Source organism: Lynx canadensis, chromosome C2 (genome assembly GCF_007474595.2).
Source record: "Lynx canadensis isolate LIC74 chromosome C2, mLynCan4.pri.v2, whole genome shotgun sequence".
In the NCBI taxonomy this organism is placed as follows: Eukaryota; Metazoa; Chordata; class Mammalia; order Carnivora; family Felidae; genus Lynx; species Lynx canadensis.
Window position 1 is genome coordinate 71,340,805 of NC_044311.2, and position 25,799 is coordinate 71,366,603.

The 25,799-nt window shown below is 36.4% G+C and overlaps 2 protein-coding genes across 3 annotated transcripts in view; one reads left to right on the plus strand and one right to left on the minus strand.

Moving 5' to 3' along the window:
• Nucleotides 1-11,227, plus strand: part of PIK3CA (phosphatidylinositol-4,5-bisphosphate 3-kinase catalytic subunit alpha) — a 79,381-nt gene extending 68,154 nt beyond the window's left edge. For both annotated transcript variants that reach the window (XM_030330625.1, XM_030330626.1), the window contains exons 15-21: nucleotides 2,838-2,944; nucleotides 3,667-3,788; nucleotides 4,617-4,695; nucleotides 8,406-8,576; nucleotides 9,146-9,263; nucleotides 9,371-9,522; nucleotides 10,322-11,227. In XM_030330625.1, the coding sequence (XP_030186485.1) occupies nucleotides 2,838-2,944; nucleotides 3,667-3,788; nucleotides 4,617-4,695; nucleotides 8,406-8,576; nucleotides 9,146-9,263; nucleotides 9,371-9,522; nucleotides 10,322-10,592 (1,020 nt within the window). In that variant the 3' untranslated portion in view covers nucleotides 10,593-11,227. The remainder of the gene's footprint in view (nucleotides 1-2,837; nucleotides 2,945-3,666; nucleotides 3,789-4,616; nucleotides 4,696-8,405; nucleotides 8,577-9,145; nucleotides 9,264-9,370; nucleotides 9,523-10,321) is intronic.
• A 5,194-nt stretch (nucleotides 11,228-16,421) lies between these two features.
• KCNMB3 (potassium calcium-activated channel subfamily M regulatory beta subunit 3) lies at nucleotides 16,422-25,551 on the minus strand. The gene is given in 4 exon segments (XM_030330627.1): nucleotides 16,422-16,515; nucleotides 16,517-16,540; nucleotides 21,258-21,456; nucleotides 25,304-25,551. Coding segments are annotated over 4 exon segments (516 nt in total). The 3' UTR covers nucleotides 16,422-16,470.
• Between the last annotated feature and the right edge of the window lie 248 nt (nucleotides 25,552-25,799).

The window sequence follows — 25,799 nt, forward strand, 5'->3', positions numbered from 1 at the left end:
TTAGACATGTTATTTAGTGTTTGAGATCCATTTTCCTCATTTATAAATCGTACCGATACTTTCTTCATAGTGTAGTTGTGAGCATTAAATTACATGACAAATGCTGAAGCACATATCACAGTCCCCAGAACACAAAAGGTACTCGATAAATGTACTCTGTTCTTTCCCTTCTTTCTCTTCTACATCACCGTAACTTGTAAAATGATTTTTTTCGTAATTTTCACCATTTATTAGCTTTTAGTAATGACCTTGAAAATAAGTGTTTGGAAATTAATTTGTATGTTTCTAAGTTTAAAATGGACTCTTAGGGGCGCCTGGGTGGCGCAGTCGGTTAAGCGTCCGACTTCAGCCAGGTCACGATCTCGCGGTCCGTGAGTTCGAGCCCCGCGTCGGGCTCTGGGCTGATGGCTCAGAGCCTGGAGCCTGTTTCCCATTCTGTGTCTCCCTCTCTCTCTGCCCATCCCCCGTTCATGCTCTGTCTCTCTCTGTCCCAAAAATAAATAAACGTTGAAAAAAAAAAAAAATTAAAATGGACTCTTAGGTGGGGCACCTGGGTGGCTCAGTTGGTTGAGCATCCAACTCCGGCTCAGGTCATGATCTCACAGTTTCTGGGTCGAGCCTGGCATCAGGCTCTGTGCTGACAGCTCAGAGCCTGGAGACTGCTTCAGATTCTGTTTCTCCCTCTCTGCTTTCCCCTCTTCTGCTTGCACTCTGTCTCTCTCTCTCTCTCAAAAAATCATTTTTTTAATGGACTCGGGCGCCTGGTTGGCTCAGTCAGTTGAGCTTCCAACTCTTGATTTCAGCTCAGCTCATGATCTCACTGTTGTGATCGCACATTGGGCTGTGCACTGAGTATGGAGCTTGCTTGGGATTCTCTCTCTATCTCTCTCTGCCTCTCCCCTGTTCACATGCACTCTCTCTCTCTGTAAAATACAAAATACAATAAATACAATAAAATGGACTCTTAGTCACCCAGTGAGCATTATCACACACTCGTCATCGGCAGTCTAGCTTAGTGTAACTGAGGAATATGAAATGTAAAGATTTCTCATGACCTTTCCTCCTCTCTATCCTTTATTCAATCTACCACATCCTATAGTAAAAGTGAGATCATTCCTCATCTCTAATGAAATGGAAAAAAAAAAAAAAAATCCCCGTATATTGATGAGTTCCCAAGCACAAGAATATAAATTAGCACTACTGAATGAATTTTTCCAATACCTTAATAATGCATGAAAAAAAATTAAAAGACAGTTACTGTATTAATCTAAATGTCATAGAGTCTGTGACTGAGTTGACTTTATTGAACTTGTGAAATGTAAGTTCAAATAAAGGTTATTAGAAAATAATTGTACTGTTTCTGATTCTGGGAATCATGAACAAGAGTAGACTAGTCTGCTTTGAAAGAATAAAACTTATTATATTTATATTGTAACTGATTGAAGAAAAAAGAAACTAGATATTAAATTTGCAAATATAAGGGTTTCTTTAAAGCTAGATTTTTCACAGCCTAATATCACAGATTGGCTCTGATACAGTGGATTAATTAGGAACGTGAAAGTCATTACATTAGTATTGGCTTAAATGGGATTGTGACAGGAAACTAAGAATGCTGTAGGTACAAAAGCGTTTCTTTGGTGTCGTGTTTTAGCATAACCATGGTAAAGCATAGGAAGCAGTGTGCTAACATTACGGTTGATAATGGTAGAAAAAGAAATGCCTTTACATGAGCAAGAGTTGCCCTCGTCAGTGATAACTGCATTTTCTAGCTACTCATCCATAGTGAGAAAGAAAAAGAAAAAGAAAAAAAAAGCTTTGTTACTAAAATTACAGCACAAAAATTATTTATTGTTAATTCCTTAGCTTCTAACCTCTTTCTTCCCTCACTTACCTTTTATATTTTTGACAGATGAAGATTTTCTAAAATAAAATGGCAGTTATTACATGCTATATAGTTCAGCAGTCTGGGCTCTGGTTTCAATTGATTAGCAAGAGTGGCACCTGGGTGGCTTAGTTGGTTAAGTGTCCCAATTCTTCATTTCGGCTCCCGTCAGGATCCCAGGGTCATGGGATTGAGCTCCATGCCAGGCTCCCGTGCTGCGTGTAGAGCCTGCTTGAGATTCTCTCTCTCTCTCCCTTAGTCCCTCTCCCCCTACTCAACACTCTCTCTCAAAATAAAATAAATCTTTTTTAAAAATTGAGTAAAAAGAGATGTTTCTGCATACATACTAAACCTGAGTATAGCGTGAGACTCAGTGTAACATGTTTTTATAAATACTTTTTGAACAGTTTCTTTTAGCTTCACTAGATGTTTTTTAACACTCAACAGAGAAATGAATATGGTGTTTTCTGCAAAGCTTAAAAGTAAAGTTACTAAGCTGACGTGATGTCTCCATAGTTTTTCCTCTGGAACAAAGATCAGCAAACTCTTTCTTGAAAGGCAAGATAGTAAATATTTTAGACCTTGTAGGCCATGCAGTCTCTGTTGTAACTACTCAACTCTGCTATTCTAGTGTGAAAACAGCCAGTATCTAAATAAATTGGCATGGGTACATCCAATGCAGTTTGATTTACAAAAACCTCCATAGTTGACCAAGCCCTGCTATAGAGGCAAAACGTGTCTGTGTCAGTGTGCAGAATTGTCACAGGGGAGTACACGGTGCTGCCCCTCCTGCCTCTGCCTGAGTTGTGTTGCTCTGTGCAATAGAAATCCTTCTGATCGAAATACAGGATATGGATTCACAGACTATACAGTACTGAGGTTCCAGCATATAAAAGCGATTAGCAGTTAGTGTTACTTTTTATGAAGTCTAACCATGATTGTGCTTATTTATTAGGTACAGATGAAGTTTTTAGTTGAGCAAATGCGGAGACCAGATTTCATGGATGCTCTACAGGGTTTTCTGTCTCCTCTAAATCCTGCTCATCAACTAGGAAATCTCAGGTAACGTACCTTATTGGAAGTTTTATTGATGTTTAAACAAGTACCCTGTCTGGAGAAAATCTGGAGAAAAGTTAAAGTGTCCATTATAATTAGAATGTTCAATTATATATGCTTCTCTCTCCTGTTATCCTACCCTGCAAAATAAGAGTTGTTCAATTTCCTTAAGTTCAGAACTGCATTTAGTCAGAATGAGTTTTTACTACTTTAATAATACAGTTTAAAACTTTCTCTGGCCAGAATTTCTGGTTTCATACAATACAAAAATGTAGTATCTGGGGGCACCTGGGTGGCTCAGTCAGTTAAGCGTCCAACTTCGGCTAATGAGCTCACGGCTTGTGAGTTCCAGCCCTGTATCAGGCTCTGTGCTGACAGCTCAGAGCCTGGAGCCTGCTTTGGATTCTGTGCCTCCCTCTCTCTCTGCCCCTCCCCCCCCCAAAATAAACATTAAAAAATAATAATAAAAAAAAGAAATGTAATATGTGTAAAACTAGTGGTATGTCCCTATGTTTGTTGAAAATTCCTATGTTATCATATAAGAAATTTTTAACCTTAATATTTATTTTTTCTTTATACTCCCCTTAGAAATGAATTCATAAATGGAAGGGAGAAGGTTTTAAGTTTTTATAAGACTTCAAAAACTATACTGTGTATTTTAAAATAAATTTGAGGGTAAAAGAATTAAAAATGTAAGGCACCTGGTAAAGTTTTTAACTATTTTAAAGGCTTGAAGAGTGTCGAATTATGTCCTCTGCAAAAAGGCCACTGTGGTTGAATTGGGAGAACCCAGACATCATGTCAGAGTTACTCTTTCAGAACAATGAGATCATCTTTAAAAATGGGGATGGTAAGGAAGAGTATTAATGAACTTATGATGCATGAATTTAGCTATCTTTTTATACACAGGATATTTATGAACTATGAAGACTATTGAAAGCCATTTAAGGAATATGCATGTGGTTAAAATATGTAATATTAAACAGATGTCTTAACCTTTAGAACATGTATGTATGATTATTAAAAAGAAAAGAAGTACTAAATTGAGAACCAAATGGCCTGAAATAACTTTCTAACTATTTGCTTAGCTGTGTGAGTATCCATTCATTCCATAAATATTTGATGTGCTAAGCCATCAAATTGTAAAAATAAAACAGAATCCCTGCCCTCTTAAAGTTTACAGTCTAGCAGGGAGAAGAGAGATACTAAACAAATAATTACAAAAATAGAATTACACTATGCTACAAAAGAAAAGTGTAGTCTACTAAGAAATATTAAAGAAGGTTCTAATGTACTTGGAAAACAGGTTGCTGGGGGAGCAATGGAAGGATTTTTGATGGGTTGCCTTTGGGGAATGACATTTCAGCACTGAATTCTATTAGCCCCAATATGTTAATATAAACAAGTTCAAATCTAAGGATTCAGAAAAATAAGTACTTTAAATATTTTAGTCTAAAATTTTTCTGAAATACATAGTAGCTTATCCTACATTGTTATGCAGATGGGTTTATGCAGATACTTTAGAGTGGGTTAAAGAATCAAAATATTGCTTCCTTATAGATCAATTTGAAAAGTAAATATAGCTGTATTTATTTTCTGTTTGAAAGCAGTGTGATAACATGACACCCAAATTTGCATTTATGGCATTAAGTGGTGGTACATATCATTTGAATTGCAGATTTACGGCAAGATATGTTAACACTGCAGATCATTCGCATTATGGAAAATATCTGGCAAAATCAAGGCCTTGATCTTCGGTAGGTAACAAGTAAGGCAACATGTATGTTAAAAAAGTTATCCTGAGAAAGTAAACTATTAGTAAATATCAGTTATAAAGCATAACGGGGCATTTATCTATAAGGAAATGTATGGAGTAGAGTAATACTAGTCGATTACGCTACTTTCATTTGTCTTCCTCTTCTTTGCCTTAGAATGGCTAAGAGATTCAGGTAGGTAAGAAGAGGTATCTCTAATAAGCTGGTAAGGGCTCTGCAACTGTGTCTGGAGTGTTACTGTTTGGGACATGACATAGAAGACGCAAAAGCCCCCTATTTTCATTCAGAAGTTAAGAGGTTTAAAGACAATTTCTTTCATAATATAAATTTTGTAATTTTAAAACTTTATAAAGCCTCTAATCTTGAATCAGTTTGATAGCAAAATTTATGAAAAGAACTAAAAGAACTCAAAGCTTTTGCCCTTCGGAGCACCCGTGTGGCACTGTCGGTTAAGCCTCCGACTCTTGGTTTTGGCTCAGGTCATGATCTCACAATTTCATGAGTTCCAGCCCAGCGTCGGGCTCTGTGCTGACAGTGCGGATTCTGCTGGGGATTCTCCATCTCCCTCTCTCTCTGCCCTTCCCCAGCTCGCACTGTCTCTGTCTCTCTCAGGATAAATAAATAAGCTTTAAAAAAAGAAAAGAAAAAAGCTTTTGCCATTCTGTTGATTTCTGCCCAACTTTCTACAATTATCAGTATTATCTCTTAAGTTTTCTGTCATGCTTCATCTTGTCCTGGTCATTTCTTTTCTCATAGTGTTTCCTTTTCTTTCTTATGTCTTTGCAAATCTAGGGTCATTCCAGCAAAGGCCACTCTCTCCAAAAGAAAAATGTCTGTTTAAGTGAGCATAGGAGTCAACTCTAGCTGCAGCAGCAGAGTAGATTAGGGTCTGTTTGTATGCCTCTTAAAGATGGAGGGTAGCTGCTATATAAAGATGTGTCAGCGACACATAGTAGAACTCTCTTATTGCAGAAGAAAAATGGACACATCAAGTAATTTGCTAAAGTACAAAATTGAGTCATCATCTTCAAATTTTTAATTCCTGACTTAATCCCTTCTGCTTTCCAAAAACAATTAATGTTATATTAATCAAGTTTCCTCTTTTGGTATAATTTTCTATATCTGAGAGACACATGCCATTACTACCACTGTCCCCAGGGAAGTACAAAACAAAAGAGAGAATGCAGAACTAGACAGAGTAAAGAAGTTAACTGTAACTCTGGTAATTACAATATTTAATTGTGAATTAGAGACTATGCTAAAAAAGCACCTAAAGTTACGCTAGATCATTGGAAGGTAAGTTGGATCTTCAAAAAGTTTTTAAGTTTTAAAATATTTTCTAAATTTCTTTAACTTAAGTAATTTAAGTAAACATTTTTTTAAGTTTAATTATAAATAAAATATAAATTTAAGCAAAATCATAGCATTTTTATTCTTAACAAAACTTGGATTCTCTGCTTTATTTTTTTTATAACAAGCCTTACAGGAGTATGTGACTCTTTAAACTATGAGCATGTTCAACAGTAATAAAATTAAAATGTAAAGAGAGAATGAGCAAGAGTACAACCTTAAGAAATCCCTGTATTTATCAGGGCAGGTAGAAGGAAAGCTTCCAGGAAAGAAATGGTCAAAGGGATAGGTCAACCAGAATTTGTAATTCGCAGAATCCAAAAGAGAGGAGAGAGTCACAAACAGTTTATAGTATCAGGTGCTTCAGGGGATGTAAGACCATAAGGACTATGAAAAAGCCCTTGGATTTGATGATTCATGGTTAACTGTAAGAAGAATTGAGTCAGTAGAGTAGTAGGTGTAGAAGTTATGCTACATGGAATTCAGAAAATGAAAATAAGTGTGGATTGTAATCTTTTAGGAACTTAAGTCAAAGAAAGATGGAAAGAAGTGCCAGTAGCTTATGAGAACAACAGAGCAAGAAAAACCATACTTTTTAGTACTTACGTGCCAAATGGTATTTTTTTTTTCATTGTCTCTTTAACTCCTCCTCACATCTCCCTTGACTACATGTCCTTTTTAATACCATGTGATGAATGGGAGGAATCCATACAGCACTTCTGTGTATCCAAGTATGGTTTTATCAAGAAAAAGCATTTGTGGGGGCGCCTGGGTGGCGCAGTCGGTTAAGCGTCCGACTTCAGCCAGGTCACGATCTCGCGGTCCGTGAGTTCGAGCCCCGCGTCGGGCTCTGGGCTGATGGCTCAGAGCCTGGAGCCTGTTTCCGGTTCTGTGTCTCCCTCTCTCTCTGCCCCTCCCCCGTTCATGCTCTGTCTCTCTCTGTCCCAAAAATAAATAAACGTTGAAAAAAAAAAAAAAATTAAAAAAAAAAAAAAAAAAAAAGAAAAAGCATTTGTGGGTTATTAGAGTTGTAAGTTGAACTAGCTACTTTTTTTTTTTTTTCATGGAACACCACTTTTACTTAAAGAATAACTAATAGATAAGCTTTGGTTATTGAGACATAGGTATTTTGCAGACATTTTCTTTCAAATGAGTTGATATGAGCCTATCCCTTCAAGGTGAACAACTGACACTATTGTCAAAGATCAAATTTGAGCTCTCAAGCAAAAATCAGAATTTTGAAAAACTTGTGTGTAAGCAGAACAGCTTCCTCCAAGTAAAGATTTTACTGAGGAAATCAGTGGTGTTATTAACAATTGTGATTTTTTTAGTTGGTATGATGAAACATACCAGCATTTGAAAGATCTTCATAACTCAGTGAACTGGTATCTTCCAAGTGACCAATGCAGCATGTGATAAAGTCACGTATGGGTAAAAGTTCGATTCAGAGGCAAGATAGACAAATGGATTTTAATGTAACAGAGTGTAAAGAGTTTAAGATGGTTTCATATTCCAAACTGCAACTTGAGAAACTACTTCTTATCCAGTTTTAGAATAGTACCAAAGAAAAATATCTGCAGTTATCTGAAAAAGCTATTCCAATACTCCTCTTTTTTCTACCTACATAACAGTACAAGGCCAGATTTTCTTCATATGCTTCAATTAAAACACGGCATTAGATTGAGTACAGAAGGTGTACATGAGCATCCAGCTCAGCACTGTGGAATGAGACATTAGATTTTGAAAATAGGGGATTGTGTCACTGTTCTTACTAAGAATTATTTTAATATAAGGTTCTTCGTTTCATTAAAAAAATATTATTTATATTACTACAGAATAGTTTATTTTTAGATTAGTTAATACTTTAATTTGTTATTTTCTCTGTTTTAATTTCTCTTATCAGTAGATATAACCCACATAAATAAAAGCTCTTTAGGATCTGGGTAATTTTTAAGAGAACAAAGGAGTCCTGAGACCAAATATCTGAGAACTGCTGCCTTAAAGTATTACTTAGATGTCAGTTAAACAAATTGAAATTCAGCCATATTTTTAAAGTCATAAATATTTACGCAATTTTAATTGCCACAATAATTTTCTTAATGTTTTTCTCTTACATAATTAAATGCTTTCTCATTTGAAGGTTATAACAAATGATGGCAGATAATTTTGAGGATTTTTCTAGGAATGTTTGTCATACTGTAATAAAAGAAAATTAAAATTAAAGGAGTGAAGATGATGCATGACAAATTTGCAAAAAGAATATTCCTGTAATTAGGCTATTAAAATATTTGCTATTTTAAAATGCCATCATTTAATTGCAAATGTTTTTGATCCTTTTTCAGAATGTTACCTTATGGTTGTCTGTCAATCGGTGACTGTGTGGGACTTATTGAGGTGGTGAGAAATTCTCACACTATTATGCAGATTCAATGCAAAGGTGGCCTGAAAGGCGCACTGCAGTTCAACAGCCACACTCTACACCAGTGGCTCAAAGACAAGAACAAAGGCGAAATGTGAGTTTATTATTCTTGTCTTCCTGTGTTCATCTAAGTTTTTGTTAGCTGAGGCTTTTAATGGTTGTGTACATTTCTCTGAGACCAGAGAAGACATTTGTACTTACCTGGGAAAAAACTATGCTCAGCATTTGAAATGTTTGAGATTTTGTGTTTGAATGATCAGAATTGAATTGCTTATAATTTTGGTGAAATCCTATATACCCAACTTTATACATCCAGTTTTAGGTATCTAAAATGTGTTTCTCTTATTGCTTATTCTTTAAAAAAAAAAAATGATCATTGAACATTTCAAAATATACTTCAAGGTCACTGTTGAAATGATTAGAAAAAATGTTTTTTTCATGACATGTTCAGTATTTTTTCACTATAATAAAAATTCCGCTTTAGTCAGAGGATATGTAGAAATGTACTTTCTGTCTCAAATCTTTGCACATAATTACTTCCTTTTCTTAATGTCAGTGATTGTTTTCCTTCTTCAGTAGAGACTTTGACCATCTTTTCCCAATTTGGACTGGCTTACTCTGTATTTCCACACTGCTGAAAAGGTGTTTATTTCTTCTTTGTAGATACGATGCAGCCATTGACCTGTTCACACGTTCATGTGCTGGATATTGTGTTGCTACCTTCATACTGGGAATCGGAGATCGTCACAATAGTAACATCATGGTTAAAGATGATGGACAAGTAATAGCTTTCTCTTTTTAAAATGTTTTGGCATTCTTAAATTTATTAATTCAGGATATTGTATTCTGCATTGGTCAAACTATAATATAATTATTTGTTTTTGAAAGCTATTTCATATAGATTTTGGACACTTTTTGGATCATAAGAAGAAAAAATTTGGTTATAAACGGGAACGTGTGCCGTTTGTTTTGACACAAGATTTCTTAATAGTGATTAGTAAAGGAGCCCAAGAATGCACAAAGACAAGAGAATTCGAAAGGTAATTTCCAGAAATCAAAAATGCAAAGTACCGAATTCTTGCTGCTCTATCAAAAATAAGTGATATTTTTCAAGCAACTTAATGTTAACATTTTGGCATAACTGAATATTTTAATGTGTTTATTTATTTGTTGTGTAATGCTATGAAAAATGGAGGAAAACAATTTATTAACTAAGGCCTGAAATGATTTATTTAGTTAATTAAGGCCTAAGAAAGTGATTCTTAATCTTCTTAATATATTAAAAGTTTTTATTTACTGTTGTTTAAATGATTGGACTACACCTTCTCTATATTGACAAATAATGTGTAGTGCTTAAGACAACATTTTTTAGTCCTACAATTTGAGGAAATCAGTCAATCGTAATTACCATGTGTATTCATAATTTTTCCTACCACCTTCTGGTATATCATCAGTCTATCTCAAACCTTAAAGTACTTTTAAATTCTAAAATCTCATTTTGTCTGTAACTCTATCCTGGCCGTAGCCCAAACCCTAAAGGCTTTAGTATGGACCAGTTCAAACATTTAATAAATCCTTGGTAAACTGCTAATGTGCCAGGCATCATTCTAGGTGCTGGTGATAAAGCAGTAAACAAAATCCTCATGGATTCACAGAGGTTACATTGTAGTGTGGGGTAAAGAGAGTAGAAAGTGTTGGTAAGGGGAGTGGGAAGAGAAATGCTATTTTTCATAGGTTTGCCCAAGAAGGCCTCTCTAATGACGTGACATTTTGAGCAGAGACCTGAACATATTAACCCCAATTGTTCCATACTGATGAAACTGTTCTTATTACTTATAGGTTTCAGGAGATGTGTTACAAGGCTTATCTAGCTATTCGGCAGCATGCCAATCTCTTCATAAATCTCTTCTCAATGATGCTTGGCTCTGGAATGCCAGAACTGCAATCTTTTGATGATATTGCATACATTCGAAAGACCCTAGCTTTAGATAAAACTGAACAAGAGGCTTTGGAATATTTCATGAAACAAATGAATGATGCACATCATGGTGGCTGGACAACAAAAATGGATTGGATCTTCCACACAATTAAGCAGCATGCTTTGAACTGAAATGATAACTGAGAAACCAAAAGCTCATTATCTGGATTCTATACTGCACTGTTAATAACTGTCAACAGGCAAAGACTGATTGCATAGGAATTGCACAATCCATGAACAGCATTAGAAATTTACACAAGAACAGAAATAAAATACTATATAATTTAAATAATGTAAACGCAAACAGGGTTTGAGAGCACTAAACTAGTTCATTTCAAAATTAAGCTTTAGAATAATGCGCAATTTCATGTTATGCCTTAAGTCCAAAAAGGTAAACTTTGAAGATTGTTTGTATCTTTTTTTAAAAAAGAAAACAAAACAAAAAAACCCCAAAATATATAGAAATGGTGGAGAAGGAAAAAGAATGATGTTCTTTTTTTGTCTTGCAAATGTTCTATGTTTTGAAATTGTGGACACAACAAAGTCTATTATTGCATTAGGTCCAAGGAAACTGAAGTTTGATGTTAAATTGCATTAAGATTAGAAAATAATGAAGATTTCTTATTTTTCCATTGCTGTTCAATTTATAGTTTGAAGTGGGTTTTTTTGACTCCTTGTTTAATGAAGAAAACTGCTTGGGGTGGAAGGGACTCTTGAGATTTCACCAGAGACTTTTCCTTTTTAATAAATCAAACCTTTTGACGATATGGGGTCTTATCTGCAAAGTTTTGGAAGCAGTCACAAATGAGACCTGTTATAAGGTAGTGTTTTTGGGTTTTGTTTTTTTTTTTTTTTCTGGACAGTATTTACAAGAATCTGATTCTTATTTCCCAGGGAAATTCTGGGCTCCCACAGAGTACAATAATCATCATAGAGAAAGAATGAGCAGGAAAAGCTCTTGCTCCAGAATTGTACAGTATTCGCCTTAGGTTGATTTTTTTTTTTTCTCCTTTTGCAATTGAATTGAATACATTTTTCATGCATGTTTCCAGAAAATAGAAGTGAGTATTAATGTTATTAAAAAGATTATTTTTTTTATTAAAGGCTATTTATATTATAGAAACTATCATTAATATATATTCTTTATTTACATGATCTGTCCCATAGTCATGCATTGTTTTGCACCCCAAATTTTTTATTGTCCGTAGCAGCATGGTCAGCTTTTCTCTCGGTCCGTGGGTGAGGCTCAGGCACTATCCCATTTATACCAATGACTAGTGTATAACTACATAAGGAAAACAGATTACAGTTCATCCTCTTTCCTTTTATTTCTGTTTTCATATGAATCCCCCATTTTCCACCTTCTTTTATAGTTGATAATGCCTCAATCATGAAACTAGTTACCAAAATTGACACAATATAGCATATCTTCCTGATTGCTTCAGCCCCTCCACCCAGGTATGCTCATGAATAATACTTTATAATATGGGGGAATAGAAACCATGAACTTTCTACCTTCTTAGGCTGTTTATGCAATATCTTGATAATAAAAGTAGGACCTTAAACCATTTTAAGATCATGTCCCATTTCCAAGCGGTTAGGGCTCACTCTTCAACTTTATTAAATTGCATTTGAGTACAGGATGCATTCTTAAACACTTTGGAAAACATTAACCCAAGATGTAGGGGCTAATGCTAGTCATCACTCTAGAATCTGTTATTTTAGTCAGTATTTGAAATGAATGATTAATGCCCTAGGAAATAGCTTTAGCAAACGTCCAGGTGCCACACCAGAAAAAGTGCAATAATTTACTGACAGTTTTCTAGATTAGGCATATTATTGGAATACAACTTTATAAAAAGTGTACATTATATACTCTAGTAAAACAGCATCACTTAAACGATATTCACTTTTGAAATCAGTTACCTATAATAGAAGTCTTGAATAGCGAACAAGGGACTCTAATACAAATACTCTTAATATTTGGCTGTTTTAGAACCCTTAAAGGGCCTAATTATTGGAGATTTAGGTACTTCACTAAAGCATGTACATAATATTGCCAACAAGAAAAATAAATTTGAAAATTAGGGGAACTTACTTCTGTAAACTGTCTTGGAATAGTTAAGAAGAATTTAAACTCCCATTTTAAGCAGGAAGCCAAATAGATTCTTTTGCAGATAAAGGTTTCATAACTTATTAAAATTTGTTTAACATTTTGTGCCTTTTAGATAAATTCAGTTAACACATGCTAACATCCCAGTCTTTTCTATGTCAGGGATTAATTACAGGAAAACTCAGTGAAATGGTACAAATCTGAAACTCTGATGGTAGAAACTGGAGATTTAACTGAGAACCACGTTTTACCTGAGTGCCAAAAAAGCTTTGAGCTTCCTTGCACAAAATTATATAAAATGTATATAATTTGTGCATTTCTCACATGAGCCCAGATAGTTCCCTTCCCCTGGGACCTCTCCACCATTAAAACACAAGCCACACAGCTTATTTCATCATTTACATTTATTTTCAATAGTTATTACAACCAAGTTAATTCTGTTTGAAGAAGCGTAGACAAATTTTACTAAGAATTAAGATTCTATAGGTTAAGTGATTTCGCTAAAAGCAAAGTAAGTTTTAAACAAATCCAAGCGGAGTTTAAGCAAACAACATTAAAAATAAGAAAAAAAGGCCAGGTAGTGCTCAGAAGGCAAAGAACCAAAAATTGAATTGAATGCTACATGGGGTGACTAAGATGTCAAGTCAACGGTAAGCCGTTTCCAGGTAGTGCAGTGTCTGGTCACCCCCCCCCCCCAATGGATTGGTCAGTTCCTGTGGCCAACCATTCTTGTCACTGAATGTGGTATAACCCACTGTTGACTCGACAGTCTCATTTGGTCACTTGAGAAATAACTTCCTTCAATGACTTTCGGAGGAAAAAAAAAAACCAAGCAGGTTTAAAGAACCTAAAGAAAATAAAACCTAATTTTAAACACGTTCTAGTAAGATATAATCTGAAAATCATGTTTTAACTTTTTATCATATTCTCAGCTATACAGAATCATTTATTTTGAAGATTTTTAGACTGCTGTTAATTTGAAATCTGTTAATCATATTGTAGAATTTGGTTTTTAAAAAAGATGTTTCTAATTGGATTTTTTTAAAGAAGAATGGAATTTGGTCACTATTTTCTGATAGAACCTAAGCTTTTTGTGGTTCTTAGTGTCCTCTGTAAAACTCAGTGTCAAAGTAATCAACTTTGAGGTTTTCCCTTCTAATCTGCTTTATATTATAAGCCCTTTAGGAAATGGGAACCTGGTGAATATACAATGAATTGTAAAATATTTTAATGTGTAATTTTTTCAACTGTGAAACTATGACTATTGGTTTTTGATGAAAACAGCTGCTGATAAAGTATTTTGTGTAAAGTGTAGTTCTTATTAATCAGGAAAATAATCAATGACTTGATTAGAATGTATATACCCTCTTGGATTTTATTTTAAATGGATTGGTGATTTTCACATAGGTAAAACACAGTCCATCTGTATTCTTTTTCCATCAAAAATTGAGCGATCTAGCATCATAAAAAAATTATGAGCAGCCTATCTGTTTTAAAAGAACCATGGAAATTTCACAACACATAAACTTGGATTTGTTTGTTAACGATTTTATAAATCCATTTAATTCCTATTCTGACCCAATAGCCCATGCTTGCCAACTCTTTGAAAAAAAAAAAAAAATTGATTTCCAGCATTATTTTAAAGTCAGCAGGTTAACCTTTTCTGAATGTTTTGACTTTTGTTTCTATGTCTACACAAACTGCAGACCTGGGCTGGACCCACATACTTGGAATCCACCTTAAAAATCAATTTTGATATCCAAGACATCACTAAAATATTGAGTTTAAAGACCCTATGCGGTGTTAATGGATTGTGGTGCTTCTCCTATCTAAAAACAACTTTCATACTTCAGATGTTTTTGAGAAGAGGGGAATGTGGAAGGAGGGGGCAGAAGAAGAGGGGGAGTCTGTTTGAATGAATTACATTCTTCGTGCCCATCCTGCTCAGATGAGGCGCTTCTAAGGGAAGCCTTAGACGGGGCCTTCGAAAGACAAGGCAGAAAGCTGTGAGTATACTGTGCACACCAGGAGGGAAATAACTCTTCCTCAAGGACGGCATTGTGAGGGCTGAAGTATAAAACTCAGCATGGACAGGATCCTCAGATAACAATTATTGGTGACAGAGAAATACAGCTGGGCTGTTTTTTAAAATATAAACACAAACCATTTTTATTTTTTAATTGTTACATTAAAATTATAAATGTATCTTACGTGCCATGGCCTGGAAAGCCTTTCTTCCTTTCTTTACAAAGTTATTTTCATTTTCTGAAAAGATTATGGGGTTTAGCTCAAGATAACTATGGTCCTGATAAAATTGGATTGGTAACTCTACCTCAGAAGGTTAATAAGAAAAAAAGTAAATGAGTCACAATTCAATACCAGGCTCTGATGTTACAGAAATTTCCAGAGCACTGTAGTTTAGATTTATAAAAAGTCAGAGTTGGCATGCCTTGTTTTTAATGGCATTGGAGACATTAAGAAAAAAATTTGGTTAAAATTTAATCATTGCTCCAGCCATGGAAAAGGCTACAGCGCCAGAAGGTTTGTGGTACTAGGTTCTTGAATTGGGCATTCGAAATTAGCTGTCTTCCTTTTCTTTATTATTAGTGAAATTGGTGTGTGTATATCTGCACACATTTCTATTTGCCTACACACTGCTCGCTAGTCCTAGTCAAGAAGTATCGTTCATAAAAGGTGTAAGCATCAGGTTCTAAAGCTCAGAAGTGTTTAGAATTCATTAGGAGTTTCCCGAGTTGGGATGTTAGTTTTTAAATAAACTTATTTCATCCAAGTATTTCACTTGATTAAGGTTTTACACTTTCTTTTTATCAGTGAAGCGTCGTTCCTTTTCCTTAGTTTTAGACATGTTAATATTACAGCCGTGCTAGTTAGCATAAAGTGACAGTTATGAGCCATAAGGAAATTTTCTCACTTTTTACACAATGACATATGAGTTTTAGTAGGGGGTTGGGGGCGGTTGGTGGGCGGGGGGAGGGGATCAGTCCATTGTACGTTTAGTGTAGTTTAGGTAACTGATTTTCACTACCAACAGTAGACTCCGTTCTTCATGTTGGTAAGTATGGAAAGGTTTTCTTAATGCATTTTGTAAGCCAGTTAAGTCTTAAATCTTATCTGAAACCTTATTTAATCTGTCACTACAATAATTTTGTGGTTATGCTAAGAGCCATGTATATTTTTAGGTGATTCTTATTTTTGTTACTCCTTCTAGGTTAAGCAAGGAGGAAGAAAAATTTCATTGTTTTATATTTTCTCAAAATATCTTTAATAAGACTAAACTTATTAATTCAAGTATGAATTTACAAATGTAGTCATGATCTATCAATTTCATTTAAAAAAAAAAAAAGCCCCTATCACATTTAATATATGTTCTGAAGAGTGGTTGGAGAGCTTGGACTTCATGTGGTTTCTAGAAACGCTTTTGGCTACGGAACCTAAGTCAAATACAATTGATAGTTTTGATGTGATTCAGTCCTCAGACTTCCTTGGGTTGAATACAATCTAAAAGAATATATCCTTTTGGAACATAACGCTTTACTATTTTGGGGAATGTGGCATTACCAAAAGAAGTCTACAAGCACATCAAATGTTGACTTTGGAAGCTTCAAAAAACAGCCCCTACCACCCTCTTTTGGCCCCTTTTAATTGTAGCAAATCTATTTCTATTTTGTCATTCAATGAATTGAAGTCCTGTGGTATACTGCATTCATTAGGAGAAAAATGTTTTCACATATTCTTTTACTGATGGCCCAAAAAGGTTTGACACAGCAAGATGCATGTGTTATTGTACTGAGAATATAGAATAATACAGTGTCACTAAATTTAAGACCTCTTCCCAGTCTTGCTGTTCCTAGCAAGATGTTTGGCCTGTGACTGCACTTACTGTTTGTGCTCATCAGAAACTGTCAATGTCTGCTTTTCTTTTAACTTTGCAGTCTGTAACATCACGCTGTTTATTAAAAAAAAAAAAAAAAAAAAAAAAAAAAAATGACTGGTGTCTAAGCAGTCCTTAGTGTACTACATATTTTAAACAAAAAACGGTGATAATTATACTTTGCCATTTTTTTTGGAATACTTACAAGCAAACCGGTGTTGCTAATAATCAAAATTTAGCTGAACTTGAGTTCTGATCAGTAACAACTAAGAATAGTTGATTGAAAACCTGAAACTATTATGCCTTAAAAGCAATTTTTCTGCCCCAGTAATGAATATTAGAGAAATATCTGTTTGAATATTCATTTCCTTTAAGCAAAAAGAATTGTATGTTTGTGTTTCAAGCAGAAACATACACATATACATATGAATGTGTTTGTACATGCAGACAGACTTTTTTTCAAGTCAGTTGAAGACCAGAACCTAGAAGTGAGGTTGGGCTAGAAGCAAACTGATTTTACTTTCAGTTATCGTAAACCTTGCAAAAGGGGAGTCTGTACTTGGACCAGTACATACATGTGAGTGTTGATACTCTGTACTTCTAAGCAATTAACAGCAAATGATTGCTCACATTTGTCTCTTTGCCAAATGGTTTGCGTGACTTTGAATTAACATTATTCTAAATGGACTTTGTTCTCCAAGCATAATGTTCCTCTTTCCTGAGATGAGGTTACGAGATGAACCAAGTAGCCACACTGTATGAGTGGAAAACTGGTAATTGCAACACTAGGTTTCACACTTTCACACACTTTTTAGGCTTTAAACGAATGGTTTTGAATTTGTTAGGAGAAAAATCCCAAGAACTGCACGTTGTTAGATGGGTGTCAAAACTTACTAAGAAATGGAATAGAGATCTGCCCTTTAGAAATCTATAGAATCTCAATTTGTAGAATGACTTAAAATATGTGTGCCTACATCTATTTTATTTCAGGAAAGTCTTTGGTATACAAAATAATTTACCGCAACCTTTTAAGCAGCACGTTCTGAATCTTAAATGCATATTATATTTCGCCAAGACAAGGGGAAGGAATGCTCTCCTACAGCTCCCTACGCTAGCCCCTATAACCGGCTGTCCAGTGAAAGGTACCAAGGCTGACTGAATTTATTTTATTTTTTAATGAGAATTGTATATATTTAAGGTGTACAATATGATTTGATATTCATGTACAGCAAATGATTATAGTCAAGCTAATCAATGTATCATCTCACATTGTGTGATGTGTGTCTATGTGATGAGAATACCTGAAATCTACTTTCTTAGCAAATTTCTAGTATTCAATATAGTATTCTTGCCATAATCGTGCTGTACGTGAGATCTCTAGACCTCATCTTAAAACAGAGTTTGTACATTTTAATTAACATCTCCCCATTTCCCCTATCTGACCACACCCCCAGTAATCACTATCTTACTCTCTGTGTCTGTGTATTTGACATTTTTAGATTCCACATATAAGTGAAATATAGTTTTTTCCTTTCTATGTCTGGCTTATTTTACTGGCATAATCCCCTCTGGGTTTATCTGTGCCATTGCAAATGGCAGGATCTCCTTTTTTAAGACTGAATGATATTCCATTGTGTATATGTATACACACCTCACATATGTGTGTACAGTGTGTGTGTGTGGGTGTGTGTGTAAGATCACAATTTATTCATCTGTGAATGGACACTGGTTGTTTCCATATCTTGCCCATTGTCAATAATGCTCCAATGAACAGGGGAATACAGATGTCTCTTGGAGATACTGATTCCATTTCCTTTGGATACATACCCAAAAGAGGCTGACTGAATATTGAAACTTAGCAAAAAAATTTATCTAACATTTTTTGAGCACTTTTACTAGGTGCAAGAAACTAAGGTGTTTTATATACTCTACCTTGTCTCTTCCTTAACCCCATGAAGGAAGAGATTATCCCCATTTTATAAATGAGAAGAGAGAGGCTTGAACCTTCATTTCAGTTCAGCTGAACTTCCAGGGGATACGTATCTGAAAAGCTGTAGTTATGACCTATGAATTCAAATAAATCCTCTGAAACACATGTGTTTTCTACTATTCCACACTAGGAGGAGGAGAAAGTACCAAAATTGTTCATTCCTTGTCAAGTCAATATTGCTCTATTTAATCATTCAGTCTCTTCAGTAATTTGTGATTTGAAATTAACTGCTAAAAGGCATAATATTTACTTGGAATCAAAATTTCTGTTTTAATTACATCTGCATATAAAAGTTGCTTCAAAGTCTCATTCTTTCTGTGGACCATGATGTAAAACTTTTTTAGTAAAATTGAAGAGATACTTTGAGGCACATTGGTTTTCAGAACAAATACATGTTTTCAGTTCCCAATTCAGCTTACTCTGGAAAGCACTTGTTGGGAGAGCCTTGTGACATTCATTAGTTAATAACCAGGGTTGAGTCATTAAAGTACAGATGTTTGCTGACTGTCCACGTGGGACTTTTCTACAATTTTCTACAACATCTCAGATTATCTGAGATGAATGTTAAATTCCATCCAATACAGCTTCTCCCTACTTCACGTTTCTGGCCATCTCTCCCACCCCCACCAGAATGTGCACAAAGAAGAAAATGAGCTTATGGAAAGCATAATTAACTAGGAGAATGTTGCTGAAAGAAAAATTACATGGTACATGGCAAGGTTAAGTACAGAGAACTCTAAACTCAGTGCCATTTGCTAGGAGCAGCTTTCCTTTATCATGAATGGTGAAGCAAAATGGTCGGCCCACATTTTTTTGAAATTACCAGATTATTATCTTCCTAACAGTGAATGACCTGTTCTTCACTAAGCACTTTTTTGGGAAATGTTTTGATGTAAACTGTGTTGCATAGACAATAGGTTAGATACCCTCCATCATTTACTTCCACGCGGACAAGTTCAGCTAGAGCTGAAATTAGATAAAGCACAGCTACTGTGAGCTCATTTCGCCATGTGGAGACAAAAAGCACTTCCTTGGCTCATGTGGAAAGAAATGTGGGGTAGAAAAAAGATGGTGAGTTTGTATGTATTCATAGAATAAATGGAATACATAGTGAGGCTTTTTTAAAATGTTTCCCAAAAGAAATGTACTTAGTTTGAATTGCCTCTACGTGGTTAGTGTGCGAGCAGGCGTCATTAGGTCCACAGGTGAAAAAATTGCAGGTATCTGAAGGCCAGGACTTTAATCTGGCCACTATCTTAAGATCTTTCTGCCCCTTTCTTTGTCCCTCCCCACACTCCACAGTTTGAATCGATGCTGTTCCATATAAGGTACTTTGCCACCTACCTCATCTCTGAGTGTAGCGCTGTATTTTTCACACAGCAGGGACAGGTACTGTGTTAATCTCACCATGCCAACAATCAGGGCACCCCCTAGCAGAGTCAGTGAAGGCCAAAATAAACAGTGAAAGATAACCATCTGGTCGTACTTTTTTATGAGAATGACATCTTCAGATTGGCTGTCTGGACTGTAGAAGCATGAAAAGGGAGTCCCATTTTTGTGATCAAAGAATTCCTTTATGTCCAGCACACTGTTGAGCAAATCATTCCTATCTCGGTGGCACTTGGGTGTGTAAAAGCACTAGGAATATGGAAGAAGAAGAAAGATGAGGGCACTGTCCCCCAAACCAAGCATTTAAACAACAGTTTTCATTCTGAAAGAGCTTCAGACTGAAGCTATTCATGGAGAGTGGCAATCTCAGAGGCTAATGGAAGCTGTTGTAAAGCTCATGGGGAAGTGTGGGCAGGAGGGCACAGAGTGATATGGCCATTTCCAGGCACTATGCAGAAATGTGGAAAGGGATTCTTAGAATACAAATATTTCAGAAGAGGCAGTGACCAGCTTCATAAGGACCATGCAGGCCCCCTTGGTCTTTGTCCATTCAACAAATATCTGCTGAGCTCACTATGTGTTCTCAACACCTATTAATGCCTCTATCATCTTTGTCTTGATTTACTACAGTAAAATCTTTCCCTAAAGGATAGCATGTTGAAGCCTTTGCCCTAGGCCCACAGAGAGGGGTCCTACATGGGCTTTGGTTCCTGGGTGGCAGAACCAGTGAAGAAGGGATATGTCAGCTGGTGATTTTTTTTTCAAAAATGCCTGAGGTTTTTTAGCATATCCACTAGGCACTCGGGGCACTGTGCTTAGGGTCTACAAAAATGTTTGAGGCCTTAAAAACTATTGCATCCAAAATAGAAAACCAAGATCATCAGATTGATTAAGTGCCTAAGTAAGTAAAGACAACAAAACATAGTATGTCAACTAATCTGATGCAACCTAACTTTCATAGTTAGGTGAGAATGTACACTATACATCATATGAACCAATCAAGAAATGTATTAAAATCAAAATTATAATAATTTTTACATTTATTTTGATAAGAAAAATTGCTTACTTGATGTAAGATGGGTTGAGTACATTTTAACATTTTTGATACAATGGGGAGTTGGGCTTCCACAAGTAAAACTGCCTACAAATGACTCTGTCTACTGGCTCAGCCTGTAAATTCCAGACACCAGTGTGTGAAATTGGCATGATTCCTTTCCATTCTATAACCCCCATTTTTCCTCCAAGAATGCCTTTAGCTTCATTTATCCCGATCTGACCACTGTAGGGGTGTTCACTGGAAGGAAACGGGTTTACTGCCAGAGACGGTCCTGGGTACTGCACTCTGCAGGGGACAGTCTGGCATGGAAGGGCAGCTGTAATTAGAACTCTTTAATTACATGAACTTGACATTACCTTGGAATTTATCTGGACAGCCTCTTCATTATAATGTAGGAGAGCTTTCTGACCTGAATGGGTGACGTTCACAAACACCTGAAGACATGGGTACTCGCCCCGGCCTCGGCAGCCTACACCACAGGGGAAAGCGCAGTCCATCCAGTCGTCCGTGATATGAGTGTGGATGGTAGTACAGTTCGACTCTTCTCTCTGAATGCTTCAATTGCAAAAGATAAATGATCTTCACCCTCTAGAAAATTTACTTTTATAGTTGTAATGTGATAACCCAAGACGTGTCTATTTCCAGGGAATGTGGAACCATTACAGAAGGTACATAATGATTAGGGAACATTGAGATAGGAGAGAAACAACAGCATATTGCTAAGTTTCATCTCAGTTATGACCCCCTTGGCATATTTCTTACTACACCAACCCTTAGAGCAATGGTTTTCAAACTTCAGAATCACCTGAGCGAGTTTAAGAGTGAAGTATTTGTGGATTCTAAGGCTTCACACCCAGAGATTTGGATTTAGTTGATCTGAGTTGAAATCCAGGAAATCTGTATATTCAGCAGTATTTAAGATGCAGGTATTTGGCAAACCATGCTTTGACAAATATTACTGTAACCACATACTCAGAAATCTTATCCTCTTCCATTCCTTATCATCTCAAGATGCACCCATTGGCCCGTCCTGATGAAAATGTGCCTTTGGAAGGTTCCAACCACAGTCAATGTGACCCTTAGTCAATATAGAATTCTAGTAACAAGGTACAATTCCATGTACTCATTCTACTTCCAAAGAGGCAAATACAAATCATAGAAGGAATGTCTCAGAAAACTTACTATGTTTTCACTGTCAGTAGGTTCCTTGAGGTGAGGGGCTATATCCTATTCATCTTCATGTTCCTTAAAGCAAGAAGCACCATGCCTCCCATATAGCAGAGGCTCAATACATGTTGTACTGAATGAAAGTTTGATTTGGAATACATTCCTTGTGTATTTGCACACATACTACATGCACAGAATGTTCTAGGTGCCATGAGAAGTGGTAGACAAAATTCCTGCCCACGAAAATTTTGTGGTGGTGTTGAAAAGACAAATATGTATGAAATTGTTAGAGAACAAGTCCTAGATAAAGTAAAGGAGGGTAAGAAGAAATGCTTGACAATGTACAGGTCCATTCCTCGGGGCCCTCACACTCACACCCAGGTGGGTCCCTGACCTTATTTCCTGGTGACTTAAACACAAGAAGTCAGATTAGCAAATTCTAAAGTCTAGAATGTTTGAAAAGCCTCATTTAGCTGGATTCATACTGCTCTCCAGTTAAGATCTTTGGCCATAAGTAAACATTTTTCTGTATTAATATAATAAACTTGAGACACAGTGCAGTTTAAAATAATCTCAAGGCCCACGGCATTAAAAAATCATTGGATTTTTTAAATAAATATATATATATTTTATAAATTTTATAAATGTTGGGCAAGTGAAAATACAAATATGAAAAATAAGGTTCTTTCACAGGTTTAACACCAGCTGCTTTTCCACAAAATTAAATTCTGTACTTATTTAGACTAGGCATCTTAAAATAATTCTTTAGAGTTGCCTATTTGTCTGTGTCAGAACTTAGGCTCTCTGAATCCTAATCAAATGCTGAACTGAGTGTGGTTGGAACCTTCCTTGAAGATTTCAGAAAGCTCCATTATGGAGAGCAGTATATTTCTTCCTGTGCACAAGGGTCAGGCCAGTTCTCTCAGTGAGAGCCAGGGACATATTTAAAGTCTACTTACTTATTTTTTGAAAGAGAGAGAAAGGGAAGGGCAGAGAGAGAGGGAGAAAGAGAGACTCCCAAGCAGGCTCTGCACTGTCAGTACACAGCTCAATGTGGGGCTCGATCTCATAAACCGCACCATCATGACCTGAGTTGAAATCAAGAGTCAGATGCTTAACCAACGGAGACACCCAGGCACCTGGAACCCGGCATGTATTTAGAGCTGGAAACATGAGCATGTTCTTTCAACAGCACTGTGTGTCTATTTGTCTACAGATAGACAAAATCCATAATTTGATTGAGAGATGATGGTCGAAGGGCGTGGGAGCAGGCCATCTTCCATGGAGCAAAACCACACTCTGAGGTGGCACAAAATCACAAGTCAAGAGACAGATGAGAACTCACCACTCTTAAGCACTCTATTACTTTAAGCAAACAATTTCCAGAAATGCTTAGCAAAGTAAAATTTAAATACGAGCAACAGTTTGGTGTCAGGTTGCAGAAGGTATCCTCAAAACATCTCCCAAATTGTCACATTTTAGAAAATAATCTGACCTGGACCTGCACACAAGCACTCATGCACATGCACACACATGCGTGCGCACGCACTCACACACACACACTTTATTCAGCTTACGTAGGTATGTGTGATGCAGCTAGATTGATGATTGGATGGGTGGATGGATGGATGGATGGATGGATAGAAGGAAGGATGGATGATCAGGTAGGTAGGAAGGTAGGTAGGTAGGTAAATAGAGACAGGCGATAGATATCTCTCTACATATAATGGAGTAATAGAAAAAGGAAGGTAGAAAGCTAGAAGTCAAGAGTAAGGTGAAGCATGTAAACTGAAAACCATAAGATCCCCTACAGTTATGAGAACTAGGCCACAAATTTCACTCTGAGCTTCCTAGCAGCCAAAGCAATGAAGGAAGTATAACCACATATAAGTTTCCTGGTGTCTACTAAATAAAAGTAAGCTGGATGATGAGAAGCAGAACATGGTGATAATACCAGAGGGAAAATTCTCCTGAATGCTTCTAATAGTGGCGCTGTGTTCTGTAGTGATGGTGACCTCCACACTATTGCCCTAATAGTAACTTAGGAATGGCAGGAGATGAATCTGATAAATAACAAAAGCAGGACACCTACTTCCTATTCTGTGATCCTTTTTCTTAACTCCTAGGCCTCCCTCTCCCTATTCTCCCTGGGCCTTCTATCACTCTTTGGCTAACAAAAGGGAAAGTGCCCCTTGCTGTCCCCCTACCCAATACTGCCCTCCCTCAAAGTACCCCATGTTGTAAAAGGCATCCTCCAAAATTAAACAGCTCCTCCCCTGCCCTAATGAAACCTCCCATCCCCCACCCCCATTGCTACAAACTTCATTTAAGTATTAGGAGACCAGGATTCTTATATCAAAATGACAGGCAAGTTCTTTACTGGCTAGGTGACCTTGGGCAAGTTACTTGGACTGAGCCTCAGCTTTCTCATTTATAAAATGAAAATTAAGGGGCGCCTGGGTGGCTCAGTTGTTAAACATCAGACTCTTGGTCTCAGCTCAGGTCATAATCTCACAGTTCCTGAGATCAAGCCCCACGTCAGGCTCTGTGCTGACAGTATAGAGCCTGCTTGGGGTTCTCTGTCTCCCCACCTCTCTGCCCCTTCCCTGCTCGTGGTCTCTCTCTCCCTCTCAAAAATAAACATTAAAAAATAAAAATAAAAAAATAAAATGAAAATGAAAATGATAAAATAATGCTACCATGATAGGTTTGCTATAGATTTAAATAGGATAAAATATAGTATATTTTGGCATATAGTATATATTTAATAAATGGTAACTGTTATTTGCTGTATTTAATGAATAAAACAAAAGGGAAGAAACACTTATTGAGCAACTACTATGTGCTAGGTAGATATTGTCAAACTCAAAAAACTCAGAGTTAAATAACTTTTATTGTGTTCACATAGAAGACTTAAATTAACCCTTCCCTATGATATCTGCTTGTTAAAGGAAGAATTTATTCCTTCCATGCATATCTAATTTATGGATCAGCTGTTGGAAGTACTTTTCAGATTGACAAGGGGGAGTGGTAAAGGAGTATCTTCCACTTTGTTACCACACCTTTCTCTACACCCAACTGCCTCCCAGCACTGATAACGAAACAGGTGATTCTATCATCCCTTAGACAGTGGTCAGGAGGGCTGAAGAGGCCAAAGCCAGCTTCCTCTTCTCTACCACTATGCTTGGATCTGATCCGAATTGAAAATTCTGGGTCTCCTTTCTATGTTTCTTACCTGAGCATGAAAGGCTTTAGGATGGTAATTCCAAGCAAGAAGAACATGAGGACTGAGAAGCCCATCATTGCAAAGCCCAGCAGCAAGGCTCGGTCCTCTCCAGCACTGGATGGCAGCTTCTTGTGCACATCTGGTAAGTCTCCATCATTGTGGTCTATATTTCTATTTCTGCCTGAGGCAGAAAAGGCTGTCCTTTGGAGGAAGTAGGAAGGAGATATTTCAATAAGCCCATAGAGAAATGGAAACATATACCAACCCATGGTGGGTGGAGGGATGATCCCATTTGCTGTCCACCTCAGGTTGGTGAGCAGGTTCAGTGCAACACCATGAAATCGCATGTTCAGAGCTTGGCTAAAAGTCCATCTAAACAAGCTAAAATTATGTGTTAAAAAATATAATGTAATGTAATATAATATTATTTCTTACATATAACAAACAATCATAAGGAAGTCTTTAGAGATCTGTTTAATCAATGACTAGGAAAGAATTGCCTGTC